This window comes from Macrotis lagotis, chromosome 6 (assembly GCF_037893015.1).
Source record: "Macrotis lagotis isolate mMagLag1 chromosome 6, bilby.v1.9.chrom.fasta, whole genome shotgun sequence".
Taxonomy (NCBI): Eukaryota; Metazoa; Chordata; class Mammalia; order Peramelemorphia; family Peramelidae; genus Macrotis; species Macrotis lagotis.
In genome coordinates, this window is record NC_133663.1 from 225,881,046 (window position 1) to 225,898,501 (window position 17,456).

The window sequence follows — 17,456 nt, forward strand, 5'->3', positions numbered from 1 at the left end:
TGTATAAGGGTAGAGTAAGTTATTACCATGCAAAGTAGACTAGTTTCCTTCCAGGATACCACCAGGTAGATCCATAGTGGTTAGTGAAAGTCAAAAGAATACAAAAACTGGGGAAGTAAGAAAGATGTAACTCTTCGGTAGTAGCATGTTAAGAATGCTCCAAGTTCTGACATATCTGTTTCTGATGATTATGGACCCATTTAAATTCTGAAGGATTATTAATTTAAATGTTTAATAACTGTTGTTTACACATCATCTGTCAGTCTACAAAAAAAGAATATCAAAGTTCATTTTAGTATTGCCTCAATCGAAGGAAACAAGGAGATTGTTTCCTTCAAGACAATGGCTTAAAACAAGCTGAGAGAGCAGATTAAGTAAAATGATACTTTCAAAAATCATACAGAAATCATTTGAGGAGAAAAAGGGTTGGTAGAATTTCTTCTCCTAATATATTTGCACGACTAATTGCAATTCTTCCATTTGTTAGAGCACAATTTTTGTTTTAGCTTTGTAACATATATCCGCATGATAATATCCACATTTTAAAAGTGTTTATCAAATGCAAACTGCATTAAGTACTTTAAAATTATTATCTCACTTGGTCCTCTCAACAATTTTGGGAGGTAGTACTCTTATTATCCTCATTTTACAGATGAGGAAATTGAGACAAATAAAGGTTAGCACAGTTAGTATCTGAGGTCTCACATCTTCCTAACTCCATTAGATCTGAAATTCTATCTATTGTGCCCCCATATGTGTGTGTTGCCTATACAACTCACATACATATACATGTGTATACATGTATGTAGATATAAACACATAGCTATAGGCATAGTCATACATCATATATTCACATATGTGTATATGTGTTTATATAAAATATTCACAGAGTCTTTGAATTTTGTCATTTCTCTTGGCTTATAACCCTCATATAGGAATCCTGGGAAACTCTCTGCATTATATCTTTGCAAGATAATTGAGATATGTGCTCTGTCTGCAAGTACAAGGTTAATAGTCTTATTATAAAGAGAACAAAACAGAAACATTGAATCAATGACCATTAATTCCATTAATCTGAGAATTCACCTTCCCAGAGTCATTAATAACCCTAGATATGAGTGATCTTCTAGATCGACCTACGAGTTCTGTTTTTGCTCTCTGCTGGTTGCAAAGGGATAGTATGTTCTTTTTTTAGCATTAGCATCTTAACCTGTTCATTGCTATTGTTCTCCCCGGAGAGTGGAAGTGGATAGCTATCTAAATTGTTGGAGAGAAAGTCTATACTAATGGAAGAATAAATTCTGGAAGGAAATATATATTGTATAGAGACAAATATATTACAATCATTAGATTGTAAGCTCCTTGAGGGAAGGATCTGTCTTTTCCAACTCTTTTCTTATCTCCAGGGCTTAGCAAAGTGCCTGACACATTTTAGGCACTTATTATATGGTTATTGGATTGAAATGAATTGATTGTGTAGATGTAGGATCCTGAAGTCAGCTTGGAGTCAAGTAATCTGTTTAACAAGAACAAATATATATGAATGAATGAGTAAATGTGTATGTATATATTTTACCCTGATGGGCCGACCTCCCTTGGACCACAGCCTTTAAGTATAATCTCTATATATCTTTTAATCTACACCTATATTTTAAGTGAAATCTATATTTAATTAAGTGAAATCTATATTTTAATCTATATTTAAAGTTAAATTCCCCCCAAATATATCCTTTCTGGCTTCCTTTTTTGACTAAAAACTAAAGGTTTTAAGACCATTGGAGAATAATTTCATTCTTTCATTTATAGAACAGTGTTTTTTATTTGATAAAGGTATTATTCTTTTTTCCAAGGCATTTTTAGGTTTATTAATATCATTTGACTCATAATTATAGAAACTCCATGAAGTAGAGAAAGCAGGAATTAAGGTTCTCAGCTTATAGATGAAAGATGTGAAACTTATTAGGAAAGTCTACCTCAGCAACCTATTCCTAGTTTACAACCCAGAATTTTGAGAAACTCATCAATAATTACAGGATTATCAAAAATCTAAGTTACTTATGCTTAAAAAATGTCCTAATAGTTGCTAGGTGGCGCAACAGATAGAGCACTAGACCTGGAGTCAGGAAGACATGAGTTCAAATCTACTCTTAGACACTTACTAATTATATGACTTTGGACAAGTCACTTCACCCTTATTTTTCTCATCTGAAGAAGGACAAATTAAACAATTCTAGTCTCTTTGCCAAGAAAAGCCCAAATGAGATCACAAAGAGCCAGATACTAAGAAAACAAGTGACCAACAACAAGTCTTAGATACTAATACTTTGGGGATACTCTGAATAGTAATAAACCCCAACCTTCAGTTTAAACCCAATTCCTCTGATTTAGAGATGGAGAATATTTGGACATCAGCTTATGGATCCATATCTCAATGTTTCTCTGAAAGAGGTAGTATATCATAATGGATAAGAGCTTTCTGGAGTCAGAAAAACCTGACTTCAACTCCCTTCTGTGATGCATGCTGGCTGTGTGACCTTGGACAAGTCCCTTAACATCGTAGAACTCCAGGCAGCTCTTCAATATTATAAATTGTTCAGTTTATCTTGACCTACATTGGCAGAGGAATTTTCTTACTGGGGGCTCCCTGTGTGGATAGAATCAGAGGTCTGGTTTTAAAAACATGTTTCTAGGTTAAATAAACTTGTCTCTTTTTATTTTTTTTAAAGGTTTTAGTCTTAAGTCATTCTTTGATTTTGTTTTTGTTTTACCCTGAACTCTTGAAATTCTTCTAACATCATGGGGCCCAGGAATTACATGATGTTCTTTTAAGGGATTGTACTCATCTAGCATTTTGTACTTGTGCTTTTATTTTTCTAGACAATTGTTTAATATATTTAATCAACACTTTATTCTTCAGAACTTGGAAACTTCAGTAGGTCAAAGATTTTACCATTCCATTTGCAACTAACTAAATTTTTGAGGGAGTTTATTATATTTGCATGTTGGCTCAGGTTATAGATTTTATTATAATAAAACCCATTCCTTTCTATTCTATTTCACAAATATTTATTCAGTATTTTAGAGGCTCTGTGGCTAGAACACTGGGCCTGAAGTCAGGAAGACCTGAGTTCAAATGTGGCCTCAGACACTTATTAACTGTTTAACTCTGAGCAAGTCATTTAACCTGTTTGCCTTAGTCCAATGGATAAGGAAATATTCTGGTATCCCTGACAAGAAAACCCCATGGACTGTATGGTCCACAAAAAGTCAGACACAACTAAACAACCTACAGTTAAAAAAACAACTGAAATATGAAATGTCCATTGTCAGGTAACTGAAGGGAGTGTTTGGCTACAGTGATAGACCAGACAATATAATTTCAATGATGGTTCCTGCCCCTCTAAGAGCTTGAAGTCTTCCTGGAAATAAGGCATATATGGAAATGATGGTGGCATACATGCTAAGTTCAAACAAAACACCATGACAGAAGAAGGAAAAGTAACTTCCAGTTGAGATGCCATTTGAATAGTAAGATGTCATGCCTAGAAAAGGATAAATGATAAGAAACCTGGACTGAGTTGGGATCCAGTTTTGGCTTTGACATTAGCTGTGGGATTTTGGGGAAGTCACTTAACTGTGAATTTCAATTCACTCATCTGTAAATTGGAGATTCCAATGTTTCTTGCTAACTCAATGGATTTTCTGTAATCAGAAAAATGTGGTTCAAACCTGACCTCAGAACTTGGTACCAAAGTAACACTGAGGAAGTCACTTAACTACCTCAATTTTCTCATTTGTAAAATGTTCATAATAACAGCTTCTACATCTCAGCATTTTTGTTGTGAGAATTAAATCAAATATTTGTAAAGTGTTTGGCACAATGCCCAATACAAAGTAGTCATTTAATAAACATTTATTCTTTTCCCTTGTTCCCTCCTACCTCCTTTTATCACCCACCCGATGAATTGTAGTGAAGAAAGTTATTTGCAAACCTGAAATACTCAATCAATATTTGGGAGCTATTCTTTGATCTGGGCCTTGAATAGGATCCTGAAGAGCAGTATTCTGAAGGGTGAGATAATGTTGGGGGGAGAGAAGTTTAGGTAGAAAAGAAAGATTGGCAAGAAAATGCAGACGCGTTCAGGGAATGGTAAGATGTTAATTTTGATAGGAAAGCAAAAAATGTGAAAGGGAATTGTGTGAAATTGGAAAGGCAGGTTGGAGGCAGAAAATAGATGATTTTCAATAAATTTGTATGTTATTCCATAGACAATTGGGAGCCATTGAGGTGTTTTGAGCAAGGAAGTATCACCATCATAACTGTACTTTAGGAAGTGGGTTTATAGGATGGTTTGGAGGTAGAGGTACTAAAGGCAAGAGAACTAGAAAAGAAGTTATTGAGATACCATTCAGGAGTAAGTGAGGGTCTGAACTAAAGTAGTAGCAATAGGACTGAAAAAGTAGAGGAGAATACATGGAAAATACATCAGACATGGAAACTGATAGGATTTGGCAACTTTTTGAGATTTCATATCTTGTGTCTAGGAGCATAGTGATGCCATTAACAGAGAGTAGGAAGACAGGATCAAGAATGGGTTTGGTGTGGATGAGAGACTTGAAAAAGAAACCAATAGAAAGAGTGAAGATATAAAATAAAATAGTAATTGATAAAGTAGGGTCCTAGAGGATGGGACCAAGAGCATAGGTGTTAGATTTAGCCTTGAAAAGCAAAAGGGATATTTTTTTCCTCTGAGACAGTCACAGAATATGAGAAATAGAAAAGACCATAGAAACCATCTACTTTCAAAGAATTGTTATTTATAACTTTTTTTGCTATTATTCATTTTCTTTTAAAAAAAATTTTTAATTACTTAAGGCAATGGTGTTAAGTGACTTGCCTAAGGTCACATAATAGGCAATTATTAAGTGTCTGAGGTCACATTTGAACTCAGGTCCTCCTGACTCCAGGGTTGGTGTTCTATCCACTGTGCCACTAGCTGCCCCTGTTTAATCATTTTCAATCATGTCCAACTCTTTGTGATCCCATTTGGGGTTTTCTTGGCAAAGATACAGAAGTGGTTTGGCATTTTCCTCTCCAGATCATTGCTGAGGCAAACAGGGTTAAGTGATTTGCCGAGGGTCACACAGAAAGAATCTTAAGAATGGAGTTGAACTCAGGTACAGACTCCCAATCTGGTGCTGTATTCGTTGTACCACCTATCTGGTCAAATTTATAACATACCTGGGGAAAGGGAGAAAGCCTAAAACCTCATAGGCTATTTTAAATAGAACTTTGTGGATAAATATTTTTCAACATTAGAAAAGGAAAATAATAATAATATAAGGTCACAAAGGGTTTGATTGTTTACAAAATGTTTTCCTTATAGCCACCTTATGAGGAAGATGGTACCAGTAAGTTTTAGAAAGGTTAAATTTCTTGCCTTAACCCAGATGTGGAATGCTGGAGCTTGAACTCATACCCTAGGTTCCAAGTCCAGAGACCTTTTCACTAAACCATACTGTTTCTTCAGAAAATTCACTCAAACTAGAAAATGAATAATTTGTATTAGGTCAGAGGACAAATAGATGAAGAAATTGAGTAATTTTGAGATGAGGGTGATACTTATATCAGAGGATACTTCCTCTTTTTTAATTGAGAATTAGCAATTTTATTTTGCACCTGGAGTAAGGGGTGGGACAGGCCTGAGAGGAAATCCTGTGGATATGGCTTTGGGGGAGGGAGTCCCTGGAGTCTCCTTTGTTAATTATTTATTTTTGTGAACTAGGCATCAAGGCAGTGTGCAGGATCATATTGTGCGTGCATGCGTGCGTGCGTGTGCGTGTGTGTGTGTGTGTGTGTGTCCTTAGTCACCTGCTGAACCTAAGAAATTAAGTTTGGGGGCCTAAAGAGAAAGAAAAATGTTTTGGAATAGCCTTGGTGGGTACGGGTACAACTAAACTATCTGGAGAGATATTACATCACTGATAAGATGAATCCTCTGAAAATGTCTCAAATACTCTGATCCTAGTATCAACAATCCTCTCCTTATCTATGGAAATTATAGCATTGCCACACAGCTGTCTGAAGTTGGTTTGATTCCCTGTCTTGTATACACACAGTCTTCTGTCTGGAGCACTGAACTCAGTGGTCTCCAATTACTGTCCTAGACTGTACACCCTGACCCTTCCCTCTTTCCCTTCCTCTCCCAGAGATAAAGACAGGTCATCCCAGAGATAAATCATGTTGTTTCTTGTCACATAAGGCTAACAAAGATAATAGAAGGGTAAACACATGAATTCTGTGAAAAAGCCAGTAAGTTTCCTAGTGATGCCTGTTTTCTTGGAGGTAGTTAGTAAATTAAAAAAAACAAAAAAAAACAACCAAGGCGAATTATGGTCTCTACATTCTTGGCCTGCCCAGATCCCCAGCCTTCAACTCTTGAAATTAGTTTACTTCTGGTTCAGGCAGAACCTAAACCCATGCATGTGTACAGACACACATAAACAGAAAAACACACACAAACTGGTCTCTTAATCATTGCTACCTGTTCCCTATAAACCTGCCCTTGGCATATGGATTCCCTGGCAAGATCCTCAAGATTCTCTTTTTACTCTCCTATTCAGTCAATCTCTAATCCTTTCTTCTTTGGGGAATTTTGTTGTGAATGATCTTTTTTGTTAATTAACTCCTATTCCTGGGCCTTTACTGAATTTTTCTCCCTTCTAGCAACCTTGGGGTCCCTGAAGAAGTAGAGTCTTTTCCTGCCTGAGTTCCAAAGCCAACCCCTTTTGGCTTCCTGTCAAAAATGTTTCTCTTGGAAGTCACCAGGACCCTCAACCCAGGCGGTGTCCCACAGCACAATAATTCTTCTTGCCAGAAATTTCTGACTAACCTTTCTCCTGGTTACAAACACTCAGACTCTTACTTTTTCTGAGCAGAGAAGAACTGAGAGCTAAGCTGAGCTACTCACCTCTATGAACAATCAGTAAAAATCAACACACCTTGATTAAGCTCCTGCCAGGTTTTGTGTTAAGTGCTGGGGATAAATAGAGACAGTAACTGCCTTCAGGGAGCTTACATTCTAATGAGTGAAGCAACATGTATACATATGTAAGTATATACATAATATAAGCAATGAATGCAAAATAGTTTTGGGAGAAAGTCATTTTGCATCTTGGGTGATTATGGGAGTGGGGTGGAGAGTGGAATTGATTGGAAAAGTTTTATTTAGAAGGAAGCCCTTAATTTGAGTTTTGAAGGATGCCTGAAATTTCAAGAGACAGAGCTGAAGAGTTAGTGTATTTTAGGCATAGGGAATGGCCAGTGCAAAAGCACAGACTAGAGAGGATTGCTTGTGAAATGACAGGTAGGCTGGATATTAGGTGGATATTGGAGTTCCATGTAAAAGAAATAATGTGTAAGAAGGAACCTCTCAAATGTATAATGAATTGAAGAAGGAAGATACTCCAGTATTTCTGTCAAGAAAACACCCAGTGAGTCCATTAAGAGTCAAACATAATTGTAAAATTACTTAAATATAGGAAGAGGTTCCTGAGTAGGGATTAGATCTGCCATTTAGAGCCATCACTGACTTCTGAGCAGAGAATGGATTGGAATGGGGAGAGACTTGGGAACCAAAAGAGGAGTTAATAACAATTGTTCAGGTAAGAAGTTGTGAGTTCCTGAACCAGGGGGGTGGTTATGTGAGTATGAGGAAAGGAAGGATGAAAAAAATATTGTGATGAGAGTAACAAGAAGAGAAAATGAATTGGAATGTGTGGGACAAGTGAGAGTGAGATATCAAAGATGACACTAAGATTACAAAATAAGATAGCTGGAAGGATGGGTGTATCCTTAATAGTAATAGAGAAGTTCAGAAGAGGACTGAATTGGGGAGAAATATTATTTGAACATGTTAAGTTCCCAAGGCCTGTAATTTTGTAAATATTTCCATTCTATTATTGTTGTCCAGTCATTTCAGTTGAGTCTAATTCTTCTTGATACCATCTAGGTTTTCTTGACAAAGATTCTGTAGTGGTTTGCCATTCCTGTCTCCATTTCATTTGACAGATAAGGAAACTGAGGCAAACAAGATTAAGTGACTTGCCCAGGGTCACATGGTTAGTTTCTGAGACCAAATTTGAACTTATTAAGAGTTAATATTTCCATACTCTTACAAAATATCTATGGATCTTATATGACATGGTACTCTACAGGATCCATTATTATTGGCTAAATTTTTGAAAAAAATAGAATTTCATTATATAATGAGATAAGTATTGTCAGGAATATTCACCTATTGAGAACTTCCCTGACTATTAGATAAATAACAGTTTTCTGTATATTTCTATCTTAACAGAGAGATAGATAGATTTGTGTATAACTATTGAAGTATTGGTTATAAAGACTTCCAAAACAAAAACACTTTTCTTAGGCTCACAAAGAGATGTTATTTGAGGTAAGTAGTTCAGAATTATTGTTTCCTTTTTCCAAATGTGGCTAAGTTTCCAAGACATTAACAAACTCAATATTATCATTTTAGCCATTGCAGGAGATGGTTCTAAATTCTACTCCAATGCTGTTTTTACTATATTAAGCTTCTAGTAATTACTGTCTAGAAATTACTTAGAAGTAATTTACATTCATCTATCTATTAGTATGTCTATCCATGAGTTTAAATTGCAATTTGCAAGACAAGAAAATCTTGCCCTCCCAGACTGATATTATTTGTGGTGGTAAATTAGGTCATCTTTTGTCTCAATGCTTACCTATCACTTAGCCATTGAAAGAACATTATCTCAGTCAAACTGAAGCCTAGAAAAGATGTTAATTTAGAAAGGTCAAGGTCATTTGCTGCTTCTCAGGTCATCTTGTCACTAGACTTCAATGACTCTAGAGGAGAGGTGAAGCAGATAATTTGGTACAACTCTGACTCATTTAAATGCAATACAAGTGAAAGTCAAGATATCACCCTTGTGATTCTTGTTATTTTTGAAAACAGAGAATGAACAACATTGGTCCTATATAGATCTATCTATCAACCTCTATCCTTCCTCATTTTTTATTGTTATTGATGCCTTTTGTTTTTATGTCAGAATGATTTCCTATTATTTCCCAATTCTCAATTTTTGAACTATCTCTTGTACCATGGGAAAGAATTGAGCAAAATCAATTAACACAGTGACTGTGCCTTTTTGTATTTTGTCTTCACCTCTTTGTTGAAAAGTACATTTTGTGATATGGCATAGCATTCAATCAACATTTCAGCATAAATGAGATTTTTCTTTACCATAAAAATAGCAATTACTAAATTATTTGAAATATTCTGTGTTATGGTATTATCGTATTTTAGAATCTAATGGAACCTTACTGAGATCTTTGATATAGAATATCTTCATTTTCCTATTTCTTCTGCTCCCATTTTCCTTCCTGGATGATTTCACTTATTTTTTTACTTCTGGTCTGTGACTCCTATCATTTGTCATGATTGGCACTTGTCTCCAAAGCAATCAGTCAAAACATGTCTCTTGCCTGTGCCGTAAGAGTTTTTGCTCCCATGAGTATCATCCTCATCCATTTTCTCTGTCTAGTAAAGGTCTGTTTAGAAGCAGTCAAAACAAATAAATATCTTACTTGTTTAAGTCTGGGTAGATAATGAATAATAAAGACAATTCCCTTAGTGCTAGAATTTTTTCCTTGAAGTATCCTTATGAACAATTATTTTTTCCTGGAAATTTACTGTAAAATCTTTGATTGCCTCAATTCCTTTTTTTACCTCTTATAGGAATAAATTCAGGACCTTTATCCATCTGACCTCAAGACTCAACACCTTGCTTCACCTCTTCCTTGAAATTTGATATATTAATCTTGTGTTATGCTTCAGTGAACCAAATTGAAAATATACCCCATTCTTTTGTTCCTCTCAAGTTACTGAGAATTTCAGGAAGTTACCTAGGTCGAGTTTTATTTTTGTTTTTCTTAAAGTAACAGATTTTACCCAGCATAGTTTTGAGGAATCTCCATTGCTGTAGTCACTTTTCGTCCCTTGTTTCTTTCTTTCTTAAGAGTAGAGTTTCATTTCTGCTTTTGCAAGGGTTGAAAGGCCACAACCAAACAGGTATGATTTTATTTTGTTTTTCATTTTCACTTTTATTTGGTCTCTTTTGTTGATTTCCTTTTGAGAAGAGGACATTACATTTTGATTTGAATGCAGTCATAATAACTGAGCTAACCATACCATCTTCATGGAACGTAGGAATTGCCTTACCTCCTTATCCCTTTTTCTATTGTTAGTACTCTTTTTAGCTTTTTTAATTTTTTAAAATTTTTTAGCTATTTTTATTTTAAAACAAACAGTCTTGTTGTTGAATATATCAGACTCTATGATCTCATTTGGGATTTTCTTGGCAAAGATATTGGAGTGGTTTGCCATTTTCTTCCCTAGTTCATTTTACAAATGAGAAAACTTGAATGATTTGTGAGACCAGATTTGAACCTAGAAAGATGAGTATTCCTGATTCCAGTTCTGCTGCTGTATACATTGTGCCATCTATGGATTAAGTTAGAGGAGAGGGAATTTCTGTGTTAACACTGCAAGAATTTCTTGCCTAGGAATAGAATTACCCATTCTAAGATGATAAACAGATATCTTTCAATAAATACACTTATCAAGAGTCTAGTATATCAGTATGTAGGGGTACATAAGAGTGAGCCAGCCTTCCTTTAAGGAACTTATATTCTACTAATGAGTTATATTTTGACAGATCAAGATCTTTGGGAGTCAACAAGGAAGCTAGGGATACTGAGAGGCAGAGGTGATACCTGGAGAAATCAAGTAAGACCTTTTGAAGGAGTAGGCAAGGGAACTGGGGGTTCTAAGAGGTTTGGTGACTAAAGTTGAGAAATTAGAACACTGAGAAAAAATATGGGAACTCTTCAAGTTCTTTAGTTTAATCTAGGTGGGTTTTTAATTGGTAAAACAAAGAAGAAGGTATCTGAAGGGCCAGTCTTTGACTAAGTCTGAAACATTAATGCCTAGAAGGATGCACCAGAGAGCAAATTTAGTAAGTATTGAGTTGACTCTAGATTGGAGTGATAACTAGTACTGTACAGAGGAGGGTTAGAATTCAAAAATAGCCAAAGGGCCAAATGGACCCAATGATAGTAGCTTCAGAAACAAAGAAAATGAAATTCTTCCCAGTTGATTATGATTGTCCTTCTCAGATGTCAAATAGTTCCTTGTTGAACATATCATATAATATCATGTCTTATCTCTTTTCTAGACTAAAATTCTTGAATCTTAATTTTTTGTTATGAATTTAACAGTTATCAACAAATATTCTTATATATTTGTTACTTTTATTGTTCCTTCATGACTGAGACTTTGTGACCTCATTTGGGGTTTTCTTAGCAGATTTATCATTTCCTTCTCCAGTTCATTTCACAGATGAAGAAACTGAGGTAAACAAGGTAAAATGATTTAACCAGGGTCACACAGCTAGTATGTGTTTGAGCCCAGACAATGAGCAAATGTTTCCTGACTCCAGATCCATTATTCTATTCATTATACCACCTAAGATTGTGCATTAAATGGTACAGTTACTGCCATGCACATTTTATTTTTAACTATATATTAAACTTAATAAGTTAGTAAAAAATTGTTCTTTTTTCAATCTCCCTTCTGAATTTTTAATGTATTTAAATGTTTTATTTATACTGATTTTCTTTCTTTTCTATACTTGATGGAAGCAATTAAATGGCTAGACTTAGTTGCCTAAGGACAGAAAACCCCATTGTATCTTAACTTTGTACAGTATTGAACATTACTAAAGACAAATGCAGAAAACTCTTATTTTATTTTATTTTTTTAGTTTTTACAAGGCAATGGTGTTAAGTGGCTTGCCCAAAGCCACACAGCTAGGTAATTATTAAGTGTCTGAGACCAGATTTGAACTCAGGTACTCCTGACTCCAGGGCCGGTGCTCTATCCACTGTGTCACCTAGCTGTCCCCAGAAAACTCTTATTTTAAGGAAGAAAATGCTGCACAAATAAAAAAGAATATTTGATGGCTATTTTGGTGGAAGTCAAAAAAGGTAGTGGATTGTTTCTGAGTGAGTTAAGCTTGAAAATATTTTTTTTTAGGTTTTTGCAAGGCAGTGGGGTTAAGTGGCTTGCCCAAGGCCACACAGCTAGGTAATTATTAAGTGTCTGAGACCGGATTTGAACCCAGGTACTCCTGACTCCAAAGGCCGGTGCTTTATCCACTATGCCACCTAGAAGCCCCTGCTTGAAAATCTTAATAACCCACATAATGACTCCATAACATGGATTCAAGTACAATTTCTGACTCATTCTAGCAGTGTGACTGACCATGGAGAAATCATTTCATTCCTCAGTGCTCCAGCGATATCTCCAAATCTGTATACTGAGGAACAGTTGCCTATCTGCACCATAGTTAAATTCATGATTGCTATTAAGCATTTACATTGAGGATACCATTCTAAGCACTGGGAGTATGGCTGTTAGTAAGGCAGACTTCCTTTTTAAAAGAGTTCCTTACATTGATAAAATCATAAATCCAGACCAAAAAAGTATATTAACACCCAACATACTATCTTTCTTTTACTTATAGTAAATATTTAATGAATATTTGTTCAATGAATGATTGAATGCATTTATGAAATGAACATGTTGGTACTCTTCAGGTGGCAAAAATGATGATGTCCACTCTCAAGATGATTAGTCTAATGAAGGAAACAATATAATATATGTATATACAGACAAGCATGTGCACCATGTAGTCAGTTAGGTGGCACAATGGATAGAGAGAGTCAGGCTTGAAGTCAAGAAGACCTGAGTTCAAATGTGATCTTAGACACATAACTAGCTATTTGATCTTGGGCAAGTCACTTAATCCTGTTTGCCTCAGTTTCCTCATCTATAAAATGGCAAATATCTTTGCCATGGATACTCCAAATAAGGTCACAAAGAGTCAGATACAACAGAAACAACCAACAGCAACATTTTATATGATATAGAATAGACACAAATTAACTTTGGATGGAAAGCACTAGAAGACAGTGAACCAGGAAAAACTCCTTGCTCTACAAATATAAACTATTTTTTCAAATAATTAAATATGATATTTTCATATATTTGGGAAAAATCATATCTACTATTCATTTTATTATTTTCTCCCTACAAGATCTCCCCCTTTTTTTAAAGGTTTTTGCAAGGCAAATGGGGTTAAGTGGCTTGCCCAAGGCCACACAGCTAGGTAATTATTAAGTGTCTGACACCGGATTTGAACCCAGGTACTCCTGACTCCAGGGCTGGTGCTTTATCCACTGCGCCACCTAGCTGCCCCGATCTCCCTTCTTTTTAATGATTAAAACCATATTGACTAAGAAGCAATTTTTCTGTCTTAGAGCAGTGTACTCAACCAGGACATAATCATTTTGAAATCTGGTGGGTACATCCAATGGTTATTTCATTGGCTCTTTATAGGTCTGCAAGTGAGGATTACAATGCTTTAGCTACTTTTAGGTCATAATTCTGACTTTCTTTGAACACACTATCATACTATAGGACCCTGAGTATATCTTTGACAGCTTTCTAGGGAAATATTAACTAAAAGTAAAAGCTTTTGATAAGATCATAAAATGCTACTAGTGTTATGGTTCTTTCAAGTTAATAATTAACATTTGTTTACCTGATTTCTTTCTTTTTTTCTTTTTTTTTGTAATCATTCTTAAAGCTGTTTACATGTGTGTCTTTTCCTGGATGAAAACTATAATAGTTCAACAGATTATTTACTGCCTTTTTTTAAAGTCCTCAGCGCCCAACCCAAGTTCAAAGGCTGATGGGAGAGAAAAATCCATGAAGAGATTTGCTTGAGGGAAATTTGCTCAGTGGATGGGATCTTGGCTCACAGGAAAAGATGTTGGACCCTCTCTGGTTCTTTGTCAGCCTTGTGGCTGTCACTGCTGCTCAAACCACAGAAGAAGCTGCTGGAGAATTTCTGAAAAACTTTAATAATGAAGCAGAAGAGCTATCTTATCAAAGTTCACTTGCTTCTTGGGATTATAATACTAATATTACTGAAGAAAACATCCAAAAGATGGTGAGTTCTCAAAATTATGTATGAGTATTTGCTGTTTTTTAGGGATGAGATTGAGCTGAATCACAACTACCAAAATGAAAAATAATGAGGTTTAAGAGTCAAGCTGAATTTTGAATGGAATTGGGGGGGGGGGTGCTTTCACCTTCATCTCTTTTATTCAAGATTCCCAGAATGATTAAATTTAACTGGTATGATGGAAAGAACTCTAGATTTAGACCGACTGCTACTTACTTGTTTTGTGACTTTGGGCAAATCACTTATCTTCTTTTGGATCTTAGTTTTCTCATCTGTAAAATAAGGGGTTTAAACTCATTGATCTTTAAGGTGTCTTCAACTCTAAATCAATTAGCCTGTGAACAATTTCCAGCCAGTTAGCTCCTGCCTTATGCAAAATTGGCATCTATAAATTCTCATCTCACTTACAGTTTCATTGTATTTCTAAATAAATGTGATCCCTTATTAAATTGATAATGACCCAAACTTCAGTGCCACAAAAGTACATATGCAACTTTGTGTAAGTAGGGAATTTTGAAGAACATTAAATTATTCTTAGGATAAAGGTTGGCTAGTAATTAAACCCTGCCCATGTGTTGGATAAGTGGTGACTTGGGAATTCTTATCCTAGTTGTCACAGAGCTCTAAGGGACTTCCAAAGGTCACCTAGTCTATCCAGAGGCCTCCAAGCAGAACTATATTTAAACCATCTTACATAGATTCTAAGATGTCCTGGGAAAGCCATGATATTCTGCCTGGTTTATAAAAGTTAGAAAACATTTCATTGTAAATTTAAAAAGGCCTATTTAATTTTCTATGACAATTTGGCTCATTTCAGTTACGGAACATATAAATATGTATTTCAATCCCAATAGTTTCCCAGATTTCCTCATAGTCCCCAAATATGAGAGGCAAAAAGAAGCAGTCTATGATCAGCCAATCAATTCAGCTCCCTAAGGGCTACCTTTTAGACCAATGAAGACTTCATGCTAGATGTCTCTGCCAGATTGAGCAGGGATGGCAATAATGGGTGCTGGAAAGAAAGATAATGCTACCTGAGAAGCAATTTGTAGCACTTTCTAGGTTCTCTGCTTTTAAAAAAATAGCTCAGAAGTTAAAAAAATGTGTCCTATTAGAAGATGACCATGATATACACAGTGAAGTAGTAAATTGTTGACTGCCTACAATATACACTTGACTACCAGTCTTTCCAAAACCTATTGCCTCAGTTTAAAACAGTAAATAGATTTGTTGTTATTCTTAACTAAAGTTTCTTAATGTTAGGAGAATCAGTAACTTTAGATCTTTATTGGTATCCTATATTTTATCAAATTCCATGGAGAAGAATTTATTTCGTACATTTCTGACGCATTTATCAGATAACATTCTGTGTTTATTTAAGTTCCATGAGGCCAGGGATCATGAAACTTTGTATATACAGTAGATGCTTAAATGGTATTGAATAAATAGATGAATGAGTGGATTCTTAGTAGTTTATACAAAGCATTTTCTCTAAAATGGTTATTTATGCATTTTTGGCTTCTTTCTATCTAGTGATGAAATGATAGTATGATTTTTATTAATTTTCATTGGTTTATAACTGATTCAATTCATTAATTATGGTGGTGGTAGATTATGATTAGCTGTAACAGATAGGGAGAGATCTGGAGAATATTTGCACTATGCATCTGGATGTCAGGACTTAACACTTGTTATAAATGAAATATAGAAATGTTTGCTGAAATAATCCTTGGATCATTAACTATTATACTGTTATCACTTTGCCTATACTTATCTATTAGAGCAGAAGCAACAAGTGGTAACATAAAACACTTAGAAGAGTTTGTACCTAGCTAAGCAGAAGAAATATATTGACTTCATTATAGGAAAAATGCCAGTCCATAAATTCATTCATTCAACAGACAAGACAATTAAATGCAACTGTGCAGTGATACACCGTACAAAGTACTTTTATGCATTGGTGGAGATACAAAATTCAGAGAACATAAAATGCTTGTGATATATTACTTTGTGCTTTGATTTTGTGAGTAGGTGGTACAAATATTCTCCCCACTCTGCAAATAGAGAAACTGAGGTGTAAAGACTTTAAGTGACTTGTCCAAGTTACCACTTAGTAGAAGAACCCAAGTTTCCTGTCTACATGAAACCCTGCTCTCTTTACATTATATTACCCAGCAAATAAATGGTTAGCTGGAATCTACCCATTTTCAAGGAAGAATGAAAAGTACTCTGAGATACTGAGATCCATACAAAGTGTGATTTTCTAAGTAGTATTGGTGAAAAGAGAAATAGTTCTTCCATAGAGACATTGTTTTTTCTTATTTTTTTATTTTTATTCTTTTTAGGGTTTTTTTTTTTTTTTTGCAAGGCAATGGGGTTAAGTGGCTTGCCCAAGGCCACACAGCTAGGTAATTATTAAGTGTCTGAGGTCGGATTTGAACTCAGGTACTTCTGACTCCAGGGCCGGTGCTCTAGCCACACTGCGCCACCTAGCCACCCTGAGACATTATTTATAGTTAGAAACCCTATATGTGGCTCCCGGTGGATAGTCATACAATGAGAAGTGGACAATTTGTGAAAGAGTTGGAGAATTAGATAAGCCTGTGTGCTTCAGGCACAGCCTTTTGTACAGACATATGTGGATGGGAATGTAAATGAAAGCAAAGATCTATCATTAGCTTATCCCTGTTGCCTTTATAACAAGTTCCTTATGAAGTGTGTTTGAGGGAGAATATCTGCAATGGAGGAATGAAAGAATTTTTGTTCCTTATGTGCCTAAGGTGTGCCTAAGGTGAAAGAAGGTAGGAACTGAACCTTCCAAATTTTCATGAAGATGACTCTTCATAATAGATGAGAAAATATCCCATAAATGTGACCCATATTGTGGTCTGTAATGGAGAACTGATGAGTTTATGTGGATTTTGGTTCAAACTTGATGACTTCTTTTCAGTCATAATCTTTGGCATACTCTTTAAAACACACTCAGAGTTTGCCCTAGTTATATTAGAGTTTGGCTTTTGTCTAGGTCTTCCTAACAAAAAGAAAGAGATCTTTTGAATCAGGCATCAGGTATACAGTAACCCTTATTTACTTTTGAGGACTAGACATTCTGTGAGACTCAATGATTCTCTTAAAAAAAAAAACCTTAAGATTTTGGCTAACATCACTGAGCAATTTTGTAGATAAGAAACTGGAGACCAGAGAGCTTAAGTAATTCCTCCTAGATAAGACTGAAAGCAAAAAGACCCAGGATTTAAATCCATGTTTGTTTGGTTTTTTTTGTCTTTTTAGTTTTTACAAGGCAGTGGGGTCAAGTG

General features: G+C 35.3%; 1 protein-coding gene across 15 annotated transcripts in view; it reads left to right on the forward strand.

Moving 5' to 3' along the window:
* ACE2 (angiotensin converting enzyme 2) overlaps positions 1-17,456 on the forward strand; it is a 106,799-nt gene that overhangs the window by 28,749 nt on the left and 60,594 nt on the right. For 6 of the 15 annotated variants that reach the window (XM_074192383.1, XM_074192380.1, XM_074192381.1 and 3 more), the window contains 2 exons: positions 10,765-10,835; positions 13,833-14,124. In XM_074192383.1, the coding sequence (XP_074048484.1) occupies positions 13,942-14,124 (183 nt within the window). In that variant the 5' untranslated portion in view covers positions 10,765-10,835; positions 13,833-13,941. Of the gene's footprint in view, positions 1-2; positions 10,119-10,764; positions 10,836-11,305; positions 14,125-17,456 lie in introns of those variants that run through there. The other 9 variants (XM_074192392.1, XM_074192387.1, XM_074192384.1 and 6 more) reach the window with 4 other exon arrangements.